Raw genomic sequence first — 24,450 nt, forward strand, 5'->3', positions numbered from 1 at the left:
ATTATACAGCATCCCATGTTGAGCCTATTTGCTAAATAATTCGATCAAGTACAAAATACTTTTAATCATTCTGGACTCTTATATTTGATAACTAAAAAATCCAGTAAGCTGTATATCTGGTAAATAAATTCAAATTTCATCTCCTGGAACTAGATGGGTGGGGAAAGTAATGAGCAGCACTCCTTGCTGTCAAACAGTGCACACTGTCATACCATAAAAAATCTACCATTTACAATGAAAACACTCGCTAACTTGAAAAAAAAATTGGACAGCTATTTTATTCTGTTTTTTTGATGGAAGACCCAACATCAGAAATTCTCTGGACTTTAAAGCATTTTTTTTTTTGTCGGACTGAAACTTTTGAGCAGCATGTATAGGTTCAATCAAGACATTAAGCAAGAAACCAGGAAGTCAAATTTTATGCATTTTATGTGGATCACAGAACATACTATGACTACTGTAGCAGCAAAAAATGCTTAAAAACTGACAGCCTTATCATGGAAGATCAAGTTCTGCCTTTACAGCAGTCACTGTGCAATGACACATGCAAGACATAATGGCATCTATGGGTATCCTTGATACTATAGTGGATTTGTTCACTGCCATCAAGAAGACATCATCAGTGTATTGCTCAGTCCCATCAGACTTAACAGCAGTCATACTATCAGACCTGATAGGTTAGACAGGGGATGCATTCAAGCATTCACTTGCATCTTCCCCGACTCGCAGAAACCGTAAGTGACCACTTGTAAACTACCTAAAAGTAACATTGATAGTCTCTCTAGCCAATTCAAGAATGACTTGAATTTTCATGTCCAGCTGGTAGATAGGTCCAGAAAACCTCACACAATGGCAATTCCAGCTTCCATCAGGACCTAGGCACCGGAAATTCTCATGCCCTGAGGATATTAAAACATCAACTCAAAAAGGAAGGCATTTACTGAGAGACAGCCAAGGCCACATAAGAACTCCAGTGTAATTATGGCAGTCAAAGTGGAAATTCTCTATAGCTGAGCCATACTACTACTCAAAACATAGCAGATTTCCTGTTTTCTTTAGAGGAAGGCAAATGTTTACCAGAATCAGCCATTAAAGGTTCCAGGTCTGTCCTTCCTAGATTTTAAAGTGCAGAAGAAAGATTCAACCTCCTCAGATATAAAACATATTCAAGCATTTATAGAGAAGACACACCCAAAAGAGGAACATGTGAGTCTGAGGAGTAGTCTCTTTTCTCAATTTACATTGAAGGTGGTCTCACTACTGGTATTTGCATTTTTGCACCATATTAGTAAGCTCTGCATCCCATCAAAGAGTTACTCATGCAAAGGGCTTGGAGTCTGTTTGCCAACTGACATTGTTGCAAAGATGCAAAATCGTAAGACTGATGATTGCACTAAAGTCTTTTGGCACACATCAGGAAAAACTCTGCTGACGTGTTATTTTTTGCTGTTCAATTTGGAACTTTACTGTTGTTCCTTTGGAGAACCAGCAGCTTCAGATAAGGAACTAGGTTATGCTACTCAGCAGAACACTAACAGATCCATCATAAGAAATACAGTCTCGTAATGGCCCAGTAGCGTAATTATTCACCCCTATGGAAAAATGATGGATGGCAGAATGTTTCATGCTAAATACAGTGCTCATGAGATAATGAGTTTTGATAACTTGCTCAGTTTTCCAAACAAAATACTGCTTTATATGAATATGTCCAATGACATGATCATTTTTAATTACAAAGTATGACGCATAAGTGGTCTACGACATACTCCCAGGTGCCTTTCAGGGCAGCAGAGTAACTGGTAATATTCTACAATGTAGGACAACTTTTTTGTAGTCAATTTACAATCTATACAAGCAATGCACAGGGTTTACCCATGGTTTTTGCAGCTCTTACCTCCAAGTATCTGATTTTAGCCTTCTACAGTCCTCACCACTTTAATTTAAGTTTGGCATCAAAGTTACTGCATATGTTTGTTGCACACAGCTGTAAAAGGCTTACAACACAAAGAATGAGCCGTGAGCTGTTTTCTAGAGAGACCTATTGGGCCTTTTGGTGAATGGGCAATGCTCACATGTCAAGAAACAGGCACTCCTCCTTTTCTTCCCTCAGAGATTTGTCTAAACACATTTCCTAACATACAAGATGGCTTTATATTGTCGGTTTGTATTAAAAATTAAGTTTTATCTTTTTTAGAAGACACCATTTTAATGGAAATATTTTGTTTTCATATGTCAACTATTAGATTCTCTTTCAAGGATCTGAGGTATATATAACACAGTATCAATATAACACTGTAGTATATTTAAATATCTGACATTTATAAAAACAACTGATTAGACTTCCAAGACTAAAAACTAAGTTTCATGTTATAGCTACATGCATAAGTTTGCTCATGCAATCTGCCTGACCAAGTGTATTCAGTGACAGAATTCTAGGAGCAATATTGGATGCAATGTAGTCTGGCAGCTTCTATGCCACTACTAATGGTACAACCGAGTAAGGTTGACAGCAGTTAATTGCAATTATCAAAATACTGTCTTCCTGGGAAGCAAGACATTTTTTTTACTGACATTACAATATCCAGGCGACCTCATTTGTGCAAAGCATAGAATTTAAATCCTTATTTTATACGCATTTACAATATGGGATTTACAATTATTTCACTTCCCCATTCTGAAGCAGTGACGAGACATACCTTGTTACGATGACAAGATCAAGCAGAAAACAAAACCCCATCAATGGGATTTTGGCAAGATGTGGCTTTCATATTCAGATATTTAAACTTAGTCTAACGCCTAAGTAACTCCTCAATCCGGCAACAAGGACATTAGAAACAAAACAGGAAGACTGCTGCTTCAGTTTTTAAACAACCAACAGGTGATGCTACGTGGGCGATGTTTTAGGTAGATAGAAATCCAAACTGAAAAGTCCTGAAAAGAAAGTTAACAATTACATACTTTCATAGGAACATTAAAATAAATCTCTTCTAAAATTCTTCCAAAATTTAACTCAAGATGTACAACATACAATAGTTTTCCACTTCTAGACACCATTATGCTACAAATGAGGGATAAGGCCAGACCTCAAATAAACCAATGGGATACTGTGCATATGATAGTAGTACTCACCTATTATATGTGCAACTTGTTTTTTGCCTTTCAGGACATACCTGCCATGAACACAGCCATTACAGGTATATAGTTGATTTTGGATGGTCACTGGACATGTGCAAGATATGTCACATGCTCCTGGCAGCAAACCTAAATGATGAAAAGGCAAAATTTAACTTAGCCCTTTTGGCCCAAGGTTTCAGTAGGAGAGCAGGGGGAGAGAGAATACATCTTTCTGGCAGAGCTCCATCAGTGTGTGTTCCTGTCCCAATCCCAAGCAGTTTCCAAGTCTAGGCCAATAGGCCAACACACTGCAATCTGAGCTCTCCCTGTATGACTCCCACAACAGCTGGCAAGATGTAGACCATACCACTGGAGGTTGGCATCCACTGTTAAACATATCAAACCGGAACAAATTCATTTTCCTATCTCCCTCTTCCTATCAACTGTCTCCTATGAGCTAGAGGATTTTCTAAAGTTTCTTGAGAATCTATCCCTAAATTGAGGGGAGACAACCTCTATTTCGTTATCACAGAGAGTAGTTCATTTACTGCTGCTAGTGTTGCTCTAGCGGGATTTCCTGACCCCATACCTCCATAGACATTATAAAACTTTTCCATTTCCTAAGATATTAGAAACTTTTGGCATCTTCGATTCGAAGATACATGTCAATGATATGTTCTGTGCTCTGCCATGTTCAGTTGAACATTGCACAGGAGGTTGTCAGATCTTTGAAATTAAGACACCTAAAACCAATCACACACTCCTGTTGTATACCTAGATTTGGGACTGAAATTTTTATCATCAGCCCCTTTGAACCCTTGGAGGCACCTCTGCTAAAAGTTTTAACTATGAAGAGATACTTTTTTGGCAGCACTAGTGACTGCTATATGGGTACGTGAATTACACTCTTTCGTTCATAACATGGGCTTTTGTAAAGAGGTGCAATCTATCCTTTTGCCTTTTCTTCAAGATCAAGAATGATTTCATCGCAAAACCGCTTCTGTTAAAATCACGAACTCGACCACTTTCGTGGGGGATAAGGATGAGGGACTTCTCTGCCCAGTAAAGGTAATTAAAATTTATTTATTGGATTAAAGTCTATCAGCGGCAGTGTCGATCCTTTGTTTTATGGGTTTCGGAGGACTAACAATCCTGTGTCAAAAAATGCAGTCCTTTTTGGTTGGGCATTGGTCAAATCAGCCTACCAGGCTAAATCCTTACACAGTGCAGTGGAGGTGTAACATTATGTTTGAAGCTCATTACCTTAAAGATAGGCAAATTTCATTTAAAAATTGTAAAGCCTTTAGTCCACTAGCAGTAGCAGGTGGTCTTTTCCTGGGCCAAAAGAAAGAGCAATCTTGTAGCCTCTTTTCATTAGGCTGAATCCTAGGTTTGAATTTGTGGGGAGCATGAAGATACAATTTTTGTATAGGGGAATACCTTTATACCATCAGATATTTCATTTAGTTGGTCTGTCATTTACTGGGCTTTTGGACCCAGGCACAGAGGTATCTTCACATCGCTTCTGCTGATGAAGTTTTCTCTGTAAGGATGCTTTTTCCTGTTCACGCATGAGAGCCTTCCTCCCTGAATGGGATCTGCCATCTGGTGGCAGCACTATCCAAGATGGATCCCAGATTAGGTGGGAATGTTTTGGGTTTCATGCAACAAACCTTTGCTTTGCTTAGCTAAACCAATTATTGGTCTAGCTGTACTAACCCACCATCCTTATCTTAATGTGGGAATCAGCAATCTTTAACAGTAGGAAAGATTTATCCCCAAATATATATATTCTCATAATATTTATCATCTGGATACTTACCTAGTGTTAAAGTGTGACCAGCCCAAGCCTCCCCACAACTTAGTGGGTTGTCAAGAAATTCTGACAACTAAAAAAAACAATCAATACACACCTGGTGGAGAACAGGTGAACTAGACAGTCATCTTGGTAAGCCAAGTGATTATTTTTATATTTTGAATGCCAACCTTCATCTGCTGCATGAATATATAGCTATCTTTAACAGTAGATAAGTATCCACATAATAAAGTCTACTATGAAAATTTATTTGAAGTCTTTAGCTCCATCCTATGGTCTTTTACAACGCATAAACCTGCTCTTGCAAGTTGTCCTTGACTAAGGTTCATCAGTTCTGTCATCTCAATCAAGTGGTTCCAATATAACCACAACCTGTGTGTTCCAGAAGGTGATTTTATTGACATTCCCTGCGTATAAATTGGAGCTGTCATACTGTCATCTCCTTTACTAGGTACATTAGTTTTAGCTGAGGGAACCTTGTCAGACTTCACATAGGTGAGAACACCTAGAATACTGACACACTTGCAGAATAGGACATCCAATATTTCTGGAGAAAAGTCAAAGGGTGGAGTTGTCCAAGACGACACAGGCCTCATCTTACTCTCCTCTTAAAAGGGACTACTGAAGATTACTGTCTTTTATGTAATCAAAAGGGTGACTGCTTTCTACTCACTAGTGTCTGCCTGTAGGCATGGAAGATATGCCTGCCAGGAGAGAGTTGAAAAGTTTAAGTGTGATCTAGTGTCTTGGCCTCTTAACACATTGAAACCTGAATCTTCATTCTTTGGGTTAAAATCTGCCTTGAGGAAGATGAAATATACCTTAAAGCCAAGAATCTTGTTGGTCTAGCCTAGTGGTATTTGGTTTATCCACCAAGGGCTTTCCCTCATACTCAAGAAAGTGACATCGTGCTATATTCATTAGGACATTACACCTGTTCCCTCAACTAATGTAATAAGGTGAAGACAAGCTTAGCTTGTAAACTTCACCAAATCAAAGTTCATGACATTCTTAGGGGTGATATTACCACAATATTTTAAAGTCTAATAGCAAAGTTTTAATGATTTCATTACCTCCATTTATTCTGTCATCACAGTTTTGTAATTTCTCTCGGAGCAGCTGTCAAGGGTGCTTGTGAACAAACCGGATGCAATTCAGTCTCATTGCCGATATCACTCTGAAAAGTCAATATAACTATATCATACTGCAGCCAACAACACAATTAAGCAAAATCTCCATAATGGAAAAAAAATAGTCTGATTCACTATCTGATGCAGGATCTCAAACACAACAGGCTCTACTGTACAATTTCAAAAGCAGGAAAATCTTGGCTTTCATTTTCAGAAATTATACATGAAATCATATGTTCTTTGGAAACCCATATTACATAACGTTGTGGTAGAACAGTGGAATATTAGGGCAAGCATTAAAGTATACAGTATGGCCAAATGTACATTACATTATACAATGCAAGGTAACATGAAGTCTAATTTCAAGACAAAAATAAAAGTTAAATATATTTTTGTTAAAATTATTTTTGGGAAACTAAATAAAGATTAAGAATAGCAAGTGGGTCCAAGATAATAGAAACTGCAAGGAATTATACCAAATGCCATCAAAATGTTTGTAAAATTAATCCTATTCTCAAACAACTTCACTTGAGAGCTTGAAACAAGACAGCAGAGCAATGAAATGTTTGCAGCGAAAGCCTCCATCAAGAGATATTCACTTAAGAAATTTCTTCAGCATAGTCCTTTGTGAAATGCTTCAATAAAACTTTACAGGAGTGATAGATTTTACATACAACGCTTCCATCCAAATGTTTTCTACTTATAGCCAGCAAGACGGCAGGCTACATTTCCTTGATGCAAATTGTAATTATTAATATAAAGCAATTTAATAAGACCACTAGGTCACAATTACGGTACCCAAGCTTTGGTCACATATTTCTCACACTTGGTAAGTCAGCAATAGAACTTCTGTGGCAACTGCTGAATCTTACCAACTGTGAAAGCATTGTTGTCTAATATTCCACTCTGGAGACTCAAGATGTAGTTCTTTTAATTTTTGTAAGGGCCTCCAGAAGAAAAAGTACATCTCTGTTTAACCAGACCACTGAGCTGGTTAACAGCTCTCCTAGGGCTGGCCCGAAGGATTTATTTTCCGTGGCTAAGAACCAACTAGTTACCTAGCAATGGGACCTACAGCTTATTGTGGAATCTGAACCACATTATGACGAGAAATGAATTTCTATCACCAGAAATAAATTCCTCTAATTCTTCACTGGCCGCTCGGAGAGTCGAATGCTGGGCCAACAGCGAGAATTTTTGGACATTCTGTTCTGTGTATTCCACATGAGCACAACTTAACTTTTTACAATGATATAGGTTTTACATTCTATGTCAAAAGCATAAACATTCACATTACTTTGCATGTCTTTCCTTAATGCTACATCCCTACTACTTATAAAGCTAGCTGCCCTTATCTGGGAGAAGTTTACTTACCACTCTCAGCAATAATTTAATTTTTTTTCCCTCTATACTTAGTGATCCGGCTTTCCTTCTTATCTGACAAATTACCTTATTAAGGTCCCAATATCCTTTTATGATTAGTTTCAACTACCTCCTAACTCACTTCTAAGAACACCTTCAAAGTACTTTACAAAAATGCTCTATTTACCCAAAAATCCATGATTAATTTCTTTTTGTCTACTGCAATTTTTTTCAACAAATTGAATGTGACTAAAGCAATGTATATGCTGGCAAAGAAGGTGACTTGGCATGTAAGACGACCCCCATTTTTCATGTAAAAATGTAGGTTTAGAGGCATGTTCACCATATAAGATGATCCCTAATTTATCATAACACTATCAGCTGATATAAGTTAGTTGGTACATAAATACCATCCATAATTATTGGAGGTATTGTACCAAAAATGTGTGAAATCAGTATCTTCAAGATTTTAAAATGTTTGGCAAAGCCCACTATTACAAAAAAGTACTTTTGTATTCCCTTAGGAAAAATATACGGTAAACATCACGACAAATGCTCAATGTCAGTGGCGTCACTATCGGCAGAGTAATGCCCACTGGAAGTAGATCTGCATCAGTGCATTCCTTTGAAAATGAAAAGAACCCCGATATTAAGGATAACTGGAGAACTATCAATATCACAACACCTTTTAGTTTTATTGTAAAATACTAACAAGGAAATATTGGCTTTTAGTAAACAACAAGGATCATAAGTCAAGCACAACTGTACGAACACGGCTATTTTTCGTAAACAAGAAAGTTAGACTACCATGATTTACCCTTTTGGTAGCCCCAAATTATGTATCAAAGTTAAAATGGCACTGCATAATAAGTATCAATAACAAAATTGTCTAATATCATTGCCTTATAATAAAGGTGCTTTGGATTCAAGTTAGTAACAAAGTGAGAGCTCGCTCATCCTAACGTCTAGTTATGGTAATTACACACGATAATTACAGTAATTACAGTTATTTTGTTTACAGTATCGATAGTTGTGTCGCTAGTGATTCACCTGAATTACCTATGGTTTTTACCATTATTACAGTTGCTTTGTTGACAGTCAATAGCTGTAACGGTAGTTAACTATTGACGCAACTATCGACACTTCAGGGGTTAGCCTATCATTAAAAATCTCAGCAGGATTTAAGGTTTGCTTTTTATACTTGGCATATAAGATGACCCCCACTTTTTTGGGGGGGGATTTTTTAAGGTTAAAAGGTTGCCTTATACACTGGCATATACAGTAATTGCATGCAACCTCAGTTTACACAGATATCATCTCTTCTCTAGTCACCTCTTCATCCCACACTTGCTTTCAGATCTCTTGCATTCATCAATCATTTGACAACTTATCCAAAACAAAATTACTCAGTATCTGTATTTATTAACCTAACCTTTTCTTCCTGGTCCTAGTTGTCACACTGGTTCATATAAGCAGCTAGTTATTTCCTAATTCATCCATACTTACTATTATTAATGATATATAATTCAACTGGACCACTGACTTAACACTCTTAATTTTAATAAGGCTGCCTCATAGGATTTTTCTTAATGAATATATATCTTACTTAACACATACAGTAGCAGTGCCTTAAATATTACTAATATGTAATATGAAAATCTAATGAATGGATAAACTGCAGCCATCCATGCATAATAACTCTCAGGAACCCTATAATAATTCCTCTGGACCCTTTACTATCGACATTACACTTCCAGCTTCTACCAACTGAAATTTCTTTGTTTACTAATTCATATCTGAAGCGTATAATAACCATTACTGTGTACGTCAAATTTCACTTTTATTGACTTTATTTGACATGGATTAAGCATCTCATTTTTCCTGCCATGACTTGAAAACACAATGAATCAAAACCAAACCATAATACAGGCAGTCCCCGGTTATTGGCGGGATTCCGTTTCTGAGGGTGTGATGATAACCGAAAATCGCCACTAACCGAAAATCGGCGATTTTCGGGGGTTATCGGCGCTGAAAAGCGCCGATTTTCGGTTATCAGCGCCTCTGTTAGGTATGTATCGGCGCCAATACCCAATTATCGGCGCCGATAAGCGGAAATCGGCGATTTTCGGCGCCGAAAATTGCCGATTTTCATCGTTAGACAAGCCACATAAAACCGGATCGCTGTTAACCGAGCCCGCTGTTAACTGGGGACTGCCTGTACTTTTAGTTTTAAGCTAAAAGTACATTAATATAAGCTTGTTTCCACAAGTACTTAGAAGTATTCTCTTATGTTAAGTTTCTAAATCATAATACCCTATACTTCCCATAAACCTACAAGTACCTGTAAATTTTCATCAACGTTATAACTGAAAACAAACTACAAAAGTTAAGACCCTCTTAGAAAACATTACCAACAGGAAAACTGACATGCACACATAGCACTGTACTCTTAGTTCAAATCAATAAAACATGCTATAGTATCAGTAAAAAAACAAATGAATTAAGTCACTACTCAAATAAACGAACTCATCATTTTGGAAACCCCAGGATTTCTAAGGGTATCACCCAGCTGGAATACAGGTCTTCATCTAGAATATCATTTCCACCCGTTGCAAGACTGACTAGGAGGCCCACAATAAGGGTTATGAAGAAGCCAATTCCAGCAACCCACATATAAGATAGTGCGTAAAGGTTGAGCAGAAATGACTTACTGCAAGAGAAGAATATAATAAATACACGTAAAGCTGAAAAGAAAAAAACTGCATTAACAACTTAGATGTCTAAAGATAAAAAGGATACACTCTTTGGTCATCATGAATTTTGCAAAAATCAACAAGTGAACTTGTCTTTAAAGGGCTGGCTATAAAAGCTAAAACAAGCTTTCTGAGAGTACTGCTGAAGCAATATATGTCCCCTATTGGTCCCTCACTAACTCCTCTCTATGAACATTCTGAATGAAAAGATGTTGGAGACACCATTCTAGTTCTTTGAGAAATAAAAATCGACCACAATTTTCTCTTTACAAGATATGTTTGTGAAACATGAATAACCCCCATGACAACTATTCGTGATATGGTAATGGTTAGTTAAAGAAAGTCACTAACCTCAGAGTCATCCAAGAGGACTTAATTAGTTAAGTCTACAGGCCAAATACGAAATCTCAATCTCTATCTTCAAAGTTCCAAGTTACAGCAAAAGTTATGTGTGAGAACCAACTTTAACTAATCTGAAACCATACGTCTGCCATCTGACAAAGTCCTTACATAAGGTAAGTGTGACAGGCACACTGATGGAAAGAAACTGACTCACACATGGATGATTTCCCTATATGTACATGCAAGCATTTCGGTTGACCACTGCACTAAGTTCGACTGAAATCCCTTCCTTAACTGTAGAGAAATTAGTGGCAAATTACACGACAGACATACTGTTGGACAAACACACAAACGAAAGATCCCCCAACAGTATGCCTAAGCACAAATGTCTACCTTTGTACCAAGTGCCAATGAAATCCCTTCAACTGCATAGGATGACAAAGTAAGTGTGTAAGACACTGGTCGAAAGACCAATGATTTCCTTTCCCACATATTTACACATGATGGTCTACCCCCTTACCAAATTTGACTGGAATCCCTTCCACCATCAATGCAAGAGAGGCGACCTTGTTTCAAGTTTGAATGAAATCCCTTTCACTATAAAGGAGCTGTAATGACAAAGGAAATGTGACATACTGGACTGACAAACACACAAACTCCCTTAATGCACACCCATACATGATAATCTACATTTGGACCAAGTTGAACTGGAACCCCTTTAATCATGTCCAAGTTGTAAAAAGATGGTTAGGTGTGACAGACATGATGAATGGCTGTGTGACAGGCATGATGATGAATGACCTCTTCCCATGCATATATGCATGTAGGTCTACCTCTGTGCCAAGTTTGAATGAAACTCCTTCAACTTTGTAGTAGTTGTGATGAGCTACAGATAAAACTACACTCCTCCAACTTCATCACTAACACACTAATAAGAGATATGATCTACAGATTAGGAGAAAGAACACCATATTGAAACTAATATAAATAGGAATTATACATTATATAATAAACTTAGACTATCACAGCATGTACAGTAAATCAAAGAATTACACTAGATGTACATCTGGCTTTATACCATGGAAATTAACCATTGAGGAATTCTCTGAAGAGGTGAACAAAACACTTAACTAAATTTTAATTCACAGGACAACTGGCCCATTCAGTGCTGATAACGTTTTCGTAGCTTTCCGAGTCAAAATCCTAGAAAAGGCAAAATCCCCTCTAAAAACACTTAAAACTGCTTATAACTGCCAAATAACCTGTACCCCTTAAACTAAAATGCTTATAACCGCCTATTTTAACAGTTCACTGGCTAATTTAATACGGAAAAAAAGCAAGAAAAAGTTGGGGTAAAACATTAAACAAAATATTAATATAGTATACTACATTTTAAAGGAATGAGATGGTGGTTAGCTTGTGTTTAGAGGTAATCATTAAGTTCCATTGGTGTTGGATTAGTGAACCTTACTGTAGTGATAATGATAAAGCTAATTAAGAAAGACAAGCGTTATGCCAAGGGTACTAAATGCCTTAAGTAGGGCACACTTCATGTGCCAGTTGTACTTAGTTTTCAATAAAAATTACAAATACTACACTACACAAAAATATGAACAATAATTTTATCCTGGCTTCTCTTATGGTATTTATACTACTTCCTGTGGATCTTACCTTTGTTGACCATCTGGATTAGTCTCATTAGAACCAGATTTTGAATAATAGACTGTAGTCAAATTTACAGGTACAGCAGATTTCATGAAACTCCCATCAGTAGAATTTCCTTCTTCTGATGACAGACTTGAGAATGAAGAGGTGAATATATCATGATCATAGGTACTATTTTCAAGAGTAATATTTTCAAAATCCCACACATCAACTGGTGCAATGGTCGTTCCTACTGATAACCAGTCTTTCAGTGTACTGTTGACGTTCTTCACACATCCTTCGACAGACACAGGCTTGAAATGGGGTGGTGGTTTTGGCTTTCCAAAAGCAATCCACATAGTAATAATTAAGCCACAGACCAGACCTATCATAGCTCCCTGTAAACGAAAACACCATTTTGACAATTATGTGAGAAGTACAGTATTAAATTTTAATAAGAAAAAAAAAAATTATATTGTCCACATTACAGTTAACACATTAATATCTGATTCTGATTTTTTATTTAGTTCTCATTATGTATTTTCATCACTCAAAAAATTGTTCAACCCTCTTAGTACAATGTGTATCAAAGGGTTGAAGCAGGCATCGTTCCCCTGTATTTTACGCAAAAATACAGGGGGAATAATGCTCTTGCAACCCTTTTATACATTGTACTAAGAGGGTTGAACCACTTTGAGGGTCAAATGTCACACAGAGAACTAAATAAAAACCCCATACACAGTGTGACAGTAGTTTCAATAAAAAACTTAAAAAAGAACTATTATAGGATAATGAAAACCAGATAAAAAGGCTGTGTGATATCTCCATTGTTACTGTATTTGTAGGGAGTAATGCAACTGGCAAAAAATTTTCCTAAGTCAATTGTCAGAGCCACTGGTTCTGCTTCACTCCATTTAGCAAAATACCTTGTTGACCTGGCTTCAAGCATGCTTCCCAATTTTGACTCCCAAGATTTAGAAAAAAATAAAAATAAAAATAAGGTGGCTACACTCACGAGTTCATGGCTTTGTTTTGGTTGGTATGCTGTGCACATCTGACTGTCTCGATGCATAGAAATAGCTTGACTTGGCTTGTACAGCATAAAACATATCATACTTGTTTCATTTCATTTATCTTAAAAATACTTTGTCTTTTCAAAACTCACTGATTTTAACATTAAATAGTCTTGTCTAAAAATGAAAAATCTGTGAATGGAAAACCTTGAACAGATTATGAATTACTGTATCAAGTACAAACTGCCCAGATGTGTCGTGTTAAGAAGTTTTCTTGGCTAAGCTTCTCAGTGCATGTACACTGATGAGGCTACAGCTGGTGCAGTATTTTAGGATTTTGATAGTATTGGATGTAGGCTCGTGCAGAAATTTTTTTGAAATCCAAGCTAACAAAATCCCGGATGCCATAATAGGAAATATCAAATATGGAATAACATTTTATTGCAGTTACACTGTTACTGCTACATAGAAAAATGATACCTTTATAAAATACTAAAGGTAGTTCATTTTAATAAGATAAACTAAGGAAAACCTAATAAAGTAATTCTTGGGAACAAAACTTACGAGCATCAAAACCTACATGCCACCAGCAATGAATTTACACCTGATTTTGGACCAGGTATCAGTTTCCAATATATTCTCATCTCTACAGAACCCTCACTGCTACATGCATTGCAGGTGGTTTATAAATTTTTTTTTTTTTTTTTTACCCAAGTTATAGGAGTTGCATGTATACTGTATATCTAGATAGTTCTTGTATCAACCTTCACTGTGTCTACTTATAATACCCACAGGGTTAACACAGGTGGCAGTCTTACATTGCTAACTGCACCTGTAACAATATTAACAAATAAATTTGTATATATGTATATATCTAATTATTATAGTTAAAATCATTAAAACTGTATCCCTACTGAACTACTACTATTGTCATAACCTATACTATAATGTCTGCATCAGGATACAACAACCACCTGTATCTTCATAAATAATGATAGCAAAGACAGTTATAAAATAATAATAAATTTATATACAGTGTATACATATTCAGAATATACAAAAGAACAGGTACAATAGTTTTTTATATATTGGAAAAATTAATCAGACAACCTAACTTAACATTGAAATTATATTTACTGATATTACTTGACTTCTTTTATCAAAATTTATTAGTAAGTTCTTAAGCAACCAAGCAAGAAATTTATTATCAACTAGTTTGTTTATAAATAACTGATAACTGATTACAAAATCTTCCCTCTCTATACAAATACTGTACTTGACAATCTAGATTTCTTAGTCAACTGTGCTTTAGATACTGTACAAAGGATGTATATGATTATCAAGTGAGAGGAGTTGTGAAATTCTATTCCTTAACCTCTCAAGTTCCAGCAAAATCACAAATCAGCTGAGACTCTGGAACCAAAGGTGTCTGAAAACCAATGGTGTACCTGTACTCTTTAAAAATGGCCAAGTCTTGGGAATTTACTGCAAAGCAAGAAAGAGTTTAGAGAAAGCATGAAAGTGAAGCAGTTAACTGGTGTGGACCTGTGGATCCTGAGACCCATGAGCATAAATACTCCAAATCTTATGTCTATTAACAAAAGACTGCAGTGACAAGGGCATCTGAAGACCATGAATGTGGGCTATTTGTAAGGTATGAGTTTGTGATAAAATGTCTTAATTATCTCACATGAATAAATAGAACTAAAATACACTATATGCAGTGTACGATGACATAGTAGTTTTCCTTGTAATCCACGTCCTGCATTAATTTACAATCATTCATTCATTAATTGATTAATACCACTTAAAATCCTTTATATCACAAATTTTCAAAGGTACACAAATTCAACTATGATATTTAGCCGAGGTGTTTTTTATAATATAATGGCAATACAGGATTGGCCCTTAGAATACAGGGAACAGATCAATCAAACTTGAACTCCACCCATGACCTATTTCAAGTACAGAACAGGAGTACATTAACCCTTATACCCTGCAAGGGTATGAATGTGGCTTTGCTGGCAGACCCTGTGAGGCTGTGACCATGCTGAGATCAAAATTACTGCCCTCACACATCCACTAAAAAATTTTGTGGCCTTGAAATGTCAATAGAATGGTTCCTCAATATTCACCAATTGATTCCACCTCCCAACCAATCAAAGGATTAGCTTTTGTTCTGTCCTGGAAAGACAAATGTATGCATATCTTTTTGCCGGTGTGGTGCTAAAAAGACGTGTTATATAATTTGCATTATTTTTTGTTATTAGAAATGAAAATATAAAATATGTTTCTGGTTATCCAGGAATACTTTTGTTATTTCATGGTGAGAAAAAATACTGGCAAAGTACAAAAACTATATTTCATTTGAAGGTGCTATGTTTTATATTTCCGTATTTTTGTCATTGAAAGAAAAAAAAAAAAAAAAAAAAAATAAATATATATATATATATATATATATATATATATATATATATATATATATATATATATATATATATATATATATATATCTTCTTTCATATATATATATATATCTAGGAATGCCTCAAGTTATTTCATGGTAAGAAAAAATACTGGCAAAATACCAAACACCTATATTTTATTCGAAGATGTGTGTTATATATTTTGCATTATTCCTTGTCATTAGAAACAAAAACATAACAATATGTTTCATATTACCCAGGAATGCTTTGTGTTGTTTCATGGTGAGGAAAAATATTGGCAAAGTACCAAACAACTACTTTTCATTAGAAAGTGAAAATTTACCTAGACGATCTCTTTCCAAAAACATTTGTCAGCACATTCAGTGTTGTTTACATTGTCTAAATGTAGAAACGTGTGTGTTTCTGGTAAATCAAGAAAGTTTTATGTTATTGTATAACAAGAAAAAAAACATGCAAAGTACTACATAAGGAAATACAGTTGGTCCCAGTATACACGGGTTCATTTAACACCATTTCACTCTCGCAAAGTTACACACAGGAAAAATAATTAAATATGGAAATAAAATATTATAAGTAAAATTCAAATCACACATATTATACCAACAAGTAGAAACATGATCAAAACAAAGTGTCAGGCAATGCTAGTACCCATGCATTACCCCTTGTTCTGCCCAGCATCTTCCCATGGTTTACCATTTGTCTTCTGAAGTGCACAACACTACAATTTCCCAATCCACACTCAGTCTGCACATAGCCTATTCCTGCAGCTATCTCCAGTGCTTCTTCATTTCATTGCTCAAATGAAATCTTAATCAACCCATGCAATGGCTCCAAAGTGTGCCTAATTTGACTACATAGATTACAGTGCTTGATAAGACAAATAGAAAAACTGTCTCTTGCCGAGATTTGTAGGATTAGAGAAGAGCAAATCATCTATTTGCACAATCTACAAGAATCAGAAAAGCATTTGTAGAAGGTTTGCTACTGTGCCCTCGACACAAAAAATAACTTTTGGAAAGCAGGACAGTGTTAGTAAAAATTGGAAAGGCACCAAGTGTGTGAACAGAAGACAATGACAAAGAAGAGGGTCCCTATTGATGGAAACGTTTTATGGCAGAAGGCCTTATCTTTGTATGAACAATTTGGCGATAAGGCTGGAGTCTGAGAGGCAACAAAGCCATCTGCAACCAGTAAAGGATGGTTACATCAGTTTATGTATCAATTTAACTTAAAAACAGTAACATTACAGGAGAAACTTCATCTGCTGATGAAGAAGTTGCCAACACATTTCTCTGAGAGCTAAAGAAAATAACAGGTGGGGCTACGAACCCATGGAAGTTTTCAATTGTGATAAAACTGGACTGTTCTGGAAGAAAATGCCTAGTAAGACCTAAATTCACCCAAGTGCAAAGCAGGCGCCAGGCTTTAAATCATGGAAGGACAGGGCGACCCTAGTGCCATATGTGGCAACGGAGCTGGCCTGGTGTTGTTTACTATGTGAAAAATCCATGCACTCTGAAGAAGAAGAAGAAAAAAAAAAAGAGGCTTCTTCCATTTTACTGACAGCACAATAGCAAGACATGAATCACTGCAATGCTCTTTACCTAGTGGTTCCTTGAATGTTTCATCCCTGAAGTAAAAAGCTTTTTAAAGAGCTTTAAAGTACTTTTGATGATAGATAAGGTTCTTGGTCATCCTCTGTTCAACCTTCGAAAACCCAGATGTGTAGGTCGTGCTTCTGCATCCAAACATGACCAAGATTCTACAGCCTCTTGACCAAAGCATCATTCCCTTTGACAAGGCTGCCTACTCTCAGGCAGGTCTTTGACACCATCTGCTCAGCTATCAATGCCAATCCAGATGTGAATGTCATGGAAAGCTTGAAAACATTCACCATTGCAATGCAATAATGTATATCCAGGGAATAATTATGAAACTGGAAACGGTGAATGCTCGTTGGAAGAATCTGTGGAGTGAGGATAAGAATGATTTCAAGGGCTTCCCAGCTATCAACAGCAAAGTGCAGAGGATCACTGATTTAGCAAGACAAGTTGGTGGCATTAGAATGGGGGGAAGATTTATGACAATGTTGCTGAGTATTCCAAAGAGGATGTCGAGCTGACATACAAGGACCTGGAAGATCTACATAATCAAAAAGTGAAGCTGAACCTCTGAAGTAGACACCGGAGAAGATATGCTAAGTTTTCAGCTTAATTCAGAAGGGTAAAGATAGAATCAAGGATTATGATCTATCCACAGAATGGCACATCAAAGTTACCTATTTGATACCTGAGACAATGTTACTGCTACAACAGGTGTACAATGAACTCAAAAAGCAAAGGATACAACTGTCATTTATGATGTTCTACAACGGGAAGGAACAGGGAAAAAAGGTTTCCATTCCTAACAATCCTCAGCCTTTCATTTCGACCACTCCTGATTTCATGCAGAAGTTTCCGTCCTCTTCCTTCAGGTATCCTCCACTTTCTCCAAGCTCTAAGGCTGATCCTGATGACCCTTCTGCCATTTTGTCAGAAGATCAATAGCTTGAATGCAGTGCCTACACTATCCTTCATCTTCATTTCATCAACGTGGACACTGTACAATATAATTGTTATTGTAAAAAATGGCCAAAGCATCATAACAAAGGAAGAGACAATCAGCGAGAACATTATTTTGTGTTATAACGAGAGAGAGAGAGAGAGAGAGAGAGAGAGAGAGAGAGAGAGAGAGAGAGAGAGAGAGAGAGAGAGAGAGAGAGAGAGAGAGAGAGAGAGAGAGAGAGAGAGAGAGAGAGAGAGAGTGTGTGTGTGTGTGTGTGTGTGTGTGTGTGTGTGTGTGTGTGTGTGTGTGTGTGTGTGTGTGTGTGTGTGTGTGTGTGTGTGTGTGTGTGTTATCTCTGATATTTCTTTCTCCCTATCTTTTCTTATTTTTATTTCTTTGTTTTCTACCATAATTTTCACTACATTAAACCAAGAAAAATGATAATTATAATTATATAGACCAGCGCTCCTAATCCAGGTTAACTTGCATTTAGTGCTCTATGCTGTATAGTAGGAAACATCTTTAAAGCATGAATTCCTCATTTACGATTAGAATTTTTTCCTCGTTAACACTGTATTATACAGTATAAGAAATACTGTATCCATTTTTTTATAGTCTTTGCATTTATAACCAATAATGGTCTTTATAAGAGGTATACTAGGGTCCATCTAGGCATAAACAGGTTGCTTGTATGACCAGCATGTGTGAAGTACTCAGTTACATAAAGGGTTTGTGATCATGCATGGTTTCAAGGTTGCAAGGGGGCATCTTGGAACGTATAACTGGGGTCAAATGCACAGTCAAAAGTGTTAGCCTAGCCCAGTATATGATGGCAATGGCAGTGCAGGTGGACTATTAAGTACACATAGGCTACTTGACTTGAGTGTGAACATAGCATATTTCATACCCTTTATTTTTCAGTAGTTGAAGCTGAACTATATGGATATGTGTTTTTGGTAATTCAAAGAGTTTCAGGGTACAACACATGGTAAAACAAAAATAACGATAAACCACCATGTCAGCTTAGTCAGTTTCATTTGTAAATGTTGAGAGTTTGACAATTGAAAATCCAAAGAACTTTGAGATAGGAAGTATAATATGAGGATTTATTACGCTTGGAAAGCAATATATAATATGTAATAAATATTTTCATTGCATATATTACATATCAATATACATATAAACATATATAAAATGCATACATACATCTGCATACAGTATATAAATACATACACTGTATATTTATAGACATATATATGTCTGGTAAGCATATACTGTATACCGCTTGCACAAGTGCAATATGATGAAAACACAGATGATGAACATTTTTACGAGTAAAAACTAAGGCATATGGTTACGTATATATATGCACTAACAAAGCAGGCCCTTTCTTTGTTTGGGACAGTTATCCTCAAAACATACATCCTGTCTGCATCAAATACATCATGCAGCTGTCCCTTATGTCAGTATATGTTCATGGCTTCCTTGGCTGAGTCAATCATCCACAATTATGAGCCAGTAAAGGTTATCAGGAAAAATAATTTTATGGAATAATTACATGCAGATTCACTCTCACCTGGACCTATATATGGAGCCCATTCTATGTGGTAGTATCTGCAGATGTTGGGCATAAGCTTGTAATTATGCCAGTAAAAAAAAAAAGAAAGAAAAAAGAGAGAGAGGAATTGCAGGTCATGCTAAAAGGGTCTGCTCAGGTTATTTCTGCCCAAAATGTGAAGGTAGTATTTGCCTTGAATGCTTTTGTGTGTTTCATAGAAAATAAATCAGTAGCTATCACACAAAAGGAGCCCATTTTATTTTAACAACTTTAATACTACTGAAAAGTGACTGCAATGACTTTTAGTGTCATTTTAAGTCAATTTTAACCCTTTTTATTTACAAATTTACTTAGATATTTTGTCATTGCAAAACATTTGAATTTAATGTTTTAATCTGTATCAGAAAGCTCAACGCATTAGCTTTCAAATGGTATTTAATTTTGCATACTTTTTGACAAACTCTGGGTGTCTAAACATATAATCAAGAAAATATATTTAGTATTTGTTTTCATGGCTGTATTTTATGTATGATTTTAATTAATGCCACTCATTATATGTCTGGGGTATAAGGGTCAAGATACTGCCTAATTATTATATACATTTAAATTCTCAAAACAAAAATCAATGTACAGTATAAAAAACAAAGTTCTATCCTGGGTTGTACACTGTAGAATTAGCAACAAAACTGGATTTGAAAATAAATGGTACAGTATTTATAAGGTGCAGTACCTTTATACAAGACAATATCTAAAAGAAAAATATACAGCAGACATTACCTTTTGATTTGCTTTTTTGAAGAGCATGCCCATTGTAAATACTGCCAAAAGAGGCCCACCAACCGCCCCAAATATCTTAAGGGATGCTTCCAGGATGCCACTGCCTAAGAACTGAGTCATGAATGCAATAGCCAGGCAAATACAGCCATATAGCAATGCAAGAAACTTGCTGATTAGTGTTAGTTTCTCACCTAACATCGCTCTGTTTGAGACAAATGGCTGTAAAAGGAGAAACAAAAGTTGAAAATATAAATTATGGTGGGTAAGTAAATCTTAAAGCTTAAAACTTTTTATTTAAACATTTTGGACTTTTATTACCTATCCTTAAAACAATGGCATATAAATAATTGGGAGACAACTTTTTTCCAGTACAGGCAGTCCCCGGTTATCGGTGGGGGTTCCGTTCTGAGGGTGTGATGATAACCGAAAATCAGCGATTTTTGGGGCTTATTGGTGCCAAAAAGTGCCAATTTTTGGTTATCAGCACCTCTGTTAGGTATGTATCAGCGCTGATACCTAATTATCGGCGCCAATAAGTGGCCATTGGTGATTTTCGGCGCCGAAAATTGGCGATTTTTGTCGCTTGACAAGCGTCGTAAAACCGGATCGCCGTTAACCAGGGACTGCCTGTAAAATGTTTCTATACAAAGCCCTTACATAGCCTTTCACTCTGATGAATTTATTTCGGCATTCAAATCAAATGGTTTCAATAAAAGATCCCAATGCACATGCTCAGTCAACTCACCAGTCCAAGAACTGATGCAGCTTTCATTTTGCTTTGTCAGTCCATCTAAAGGCAGGATGAATATGTGGAAGGATCTAGAAATTGTTAGTGTTTAAAAAAAAAATCTTGTTTTAATGTAAAAAAAAAAAATGCGTTTACCACATAGCCCATTAATCATTAATAGCATCAACAACCATTTAGGACTTATGAAAAGGCAGATGAGGTAAATAAAAGAAAGATTTAGCTCAAAGATGCCCAGCCCATAGGAAAAATGATGGGAGTTGGCAAAAAGCCTCTAGATATGGAGAGCTCCCTTTGGTAATGAGTTTGTAGTTGAATGATTCTCTTGATAATGGGCACCTCCCCAAGCAATGCATCTACAATGGAAGATGGACCAAATGGGGATTTCACATACTTAGAATTTGGATTGCTCTTATAAGTTAAGGATTTAGATATGTACCTTAAGCTTAGTTCTTCCCTACGGATTATAAAGAGGAGTGTGCGCAAGTCTACATATATACTAGCTACAAAGGAAATGCTGTATGCCCCTGCACATATCCGTAGTCCCAAGTTATGTATTGCATCTAATTTTTCTGAGTTGGTTTTACAGGAAGATCCAGAAATTTGACAGGCAAAATCCAACTTGCTTAAGCATATAGATATATAAAGCTTAAGCAGTTTTTCGGTGTGAACCACAATCAAAATGTGATACAGGCAGTACCAGGTTTACGACGGAGGTTCCATTCCTATGCCGCGTCGTATGCAAAAAAAAAAAAAAAAAAAAAAAAAAAAAAAAAAAAAAAAAAACTTACTATTAATGCTTTGGGTGTATTGAAAAATCGTCAAAAATCCTAAAAAAAAAAGTTACTTTTAATGCTTTGGGTGTACTGAAAACAATGTAAACTGCATTTTTATTGAGTTCTTCACCAAAACCTCCAAATTTTGATTATTCTGCAGTTTTGTAGCCATATTTCTTCCTTCAGATCAGTGTTGTAAGCGTCGTAACCCATGAACTTGCGCTGTAAACCGGGAAATAATTTCTGAAGAATATATTTGAAAAGCGTTGTAACCTCGGAACGTTGTAAGCTGGACGCTGGTCAGAACCTGGGGACTCCCTGTATCACCTTAAATATATTCAGTGACTGTTTTACTCTGTTGGAGAGGTCATTTATACGAGGACCAAAGTAAGTTTCTTATGAAATATCACCCCAAGAAATTTAACTTCATCTTCATACACTAATATATTGTCTTTTCAGAAGAGGGTTGGTATCTCCTTTCTTTTCCTAGTTCATGTGAATATGATGGCTTTATTTTTATAAGGTGAAAACTTAAATCCCCTAGCATCTGCCCACTTTGAAGCTTCGTTTACTGCAGTCTGAATCTTCCTGCAGGCTTCTGCAGCAGTAGATTACAGTTATCTACAAATAATGATCCTTGGGACCTCAGTTGGTAGGTGATCCACCTCACTATTGATTACTTTGCAAATAAGGTAATGCTTAGTGACTCTACCATGGACACCTTTTTATTGTATACAGGAAGAGGAGAATGGAGATCCAATGTGAATTTTTTGGTAGCAATCTGACAGCAAATTGTTAATGAAATACATATTGCCTCCAATGCCTAAAGAAGCCAACTGCTTCAGAATACCATCCATCCAAGTAGTATCTAAGCTTTCTCCATACCAAAGATGACTCCAACTTGATTCTGGATGGCAAAAACATTTTGGGTCTCCCTAGATAACATTAATAGTTGGTCTATAGCACTTCTATTCTTTCTGAATTCAAATTACCTATTGGATAAAAGATTTTTTGTTTCTAAATACCAGACCAATCTATTATTCATCTTCTTTCAAATACTTGCATACACAACTTGTAAGAGCTATAGGCCAGTAACTCTGATTTAGATCTGGGTTCTTGCTAGGCTTAAGGCTAGGGACTACTACTTATGTCTTCCAAGACTTGCAGAGGTATGGAATTCCCCAAGTTCATTATGGGTATCCAAGAGGAAGCCCATACTGTTCTCCGGAAGATGTTTTACCATTTCATACCTAATATCATCCTCCCCTGGGGATGATGAGGACGAGTTGGCTATAGCATTCAACATCTCGTCCATGCTGAAAGTTATATTGAAAGCAACCCACTAAATCCCTTACATCGCATATCCACCAGCCATAAAGCTTTTGGCCCTTGCTATGAGTAAGGATCTGGCGGTATATCCCACCATTCAGTTGGTTTCAAATACAATGCCAAAGAAGCAACAAGCTACTAGAACCTCTCTGAAAAGCAAGAGAGAAAACTTGGAATTGTAGATTAAGGTAGGCAATAAAGGAGGATAGGGTTACGTGGATTCAGTAAGATAATAGGGTGGGAGATCACCTATTTATTACCTACCCTAAATCAGGGCATCATGTTCCAGGTACAGCCATTTTCATAATCAATGCTACTCCCACGTTGTCAATGACTGAAGAGAGAAACAGGAAAATTAATGGGAGAGAAGTGAAAGGGATACAGTTCCTAACATTTAGTTGAACCCACAGCAGACATAGTTGGCACCATTGTGCATTCAACACCGGCAGCGGGTCCCTAAGCCCACCCACCTTGACAAGGAGTTGGGATCTGGGGGAATGCCACCTGGTGGGAAACAGACGAGTGCTATTTTATTTTGAATGCTAATCGCACCTAATGGCGTGAAGATATGAGCTGACTTTAGCAGTATGCAAGATTCAGTCCAAATAATTAAATATTTAATTCATAAAACTTACTCCTTCCCTTAAGAATTTCATTTAAGAAACATACAGGGTAATATACAAAGAAAAAAGAAATAGAATATTAGCAACAGGTTGAACCTATGCTTATGACAACTGTGTAATCTAATCCATAAACCATCGACAACAGAATAAAAGTAGGTCTAACTTACCCAAATGTTTTCATAGGACAAAGTAAAACATCTAAAATATATAAAACTATGCCTACTAACCAGAACATAATCTTGCAATGTGACAGCAGCGAGAGAGTTGAGAGCTGATGAAACTGTTGACAGAGAACCGCTGAATATTCCTGACACGAACAGTCCTGACAGTCCTGGGAACATCCCCATAGTCTCTACCACATAAAGGGGCAGCAACTAAATAAAAAAAAAAAAGTTATTTTCATACAGTAACAGAAAATTTTAGTAAATTACTTTCTTACAGCAATAAAATGAAATAACTCATCAATTACTTTCTTAC

At 36.4% G+C, this 24,450-nt stretch overlaps 1 protein-coding gene and 1 long non-coding RNA gene across 2 annotated transcripts in view; both read right to left on the bottom strand.

The window, feature by feature from the left end:
• Nucleotides 1–2,281: 2,281 nt before the first annotated feature.
• LOC136847229 (uncharacterized) lies at nt 2,282–6,109 on the bottom strand. Its single transcript, XR_010855664.1, has 2 exons — nt 6,004–6,109; nt 2,282–2,931 (listed from the first exon to the last, which is right to left on the bottom strand). It is a non-coding gene; the product is annotated as an uncharacterized lncRNA (long non-coding RNA).
• A 3,842-nt stretch (nt 6,110–9,951) lies between these two features.
• Nucleotides 9,952–24,450, bottom strand: part of LOC136846912 (putative sodium-dependent multivitamin transporter) — a 35,125-nt gene continuing 20,626 nt past the window's right edge. Inside the window, exons 8-11 of the mRNA XM_067118165.1 lie at nt 24,201–24,347; nt 20,501–20,719; nt 12,189–12,559; nt 9,952–10,132 (exon numbers count right to left, since the gene is read on the bottom strand). Coding sequence (XP_066974266.1) covers nt 9,952–10,132; nt 12,189–12,559; nt 20,501–20,719; nt 24,201–24,347 — 918 coding nt within the window. The remainder of the gene's footprint in view (nt 10,133–12,188; nt 12,560–20,500; nt 20,720–24,200; nt 24,348–24,450) is intronic.

The sequence above is a fragment of the Macrobrachium rosenbergii genome, chromosome 16 (genome assembly GCF_040412425.1).
Source record: "Macrobrachium rosenbergii isolate ZJJX-2024 chromosome 16, ASM4041242v1, whole genome shotgun sequence".
Taxonomy (NCBI): Eukaryota; Metazoa; Arthropoda; class Malacostraca; order Decapoda; family Palaemonidae; genus Macrobrachium; species Macrobrachium rosenbergii.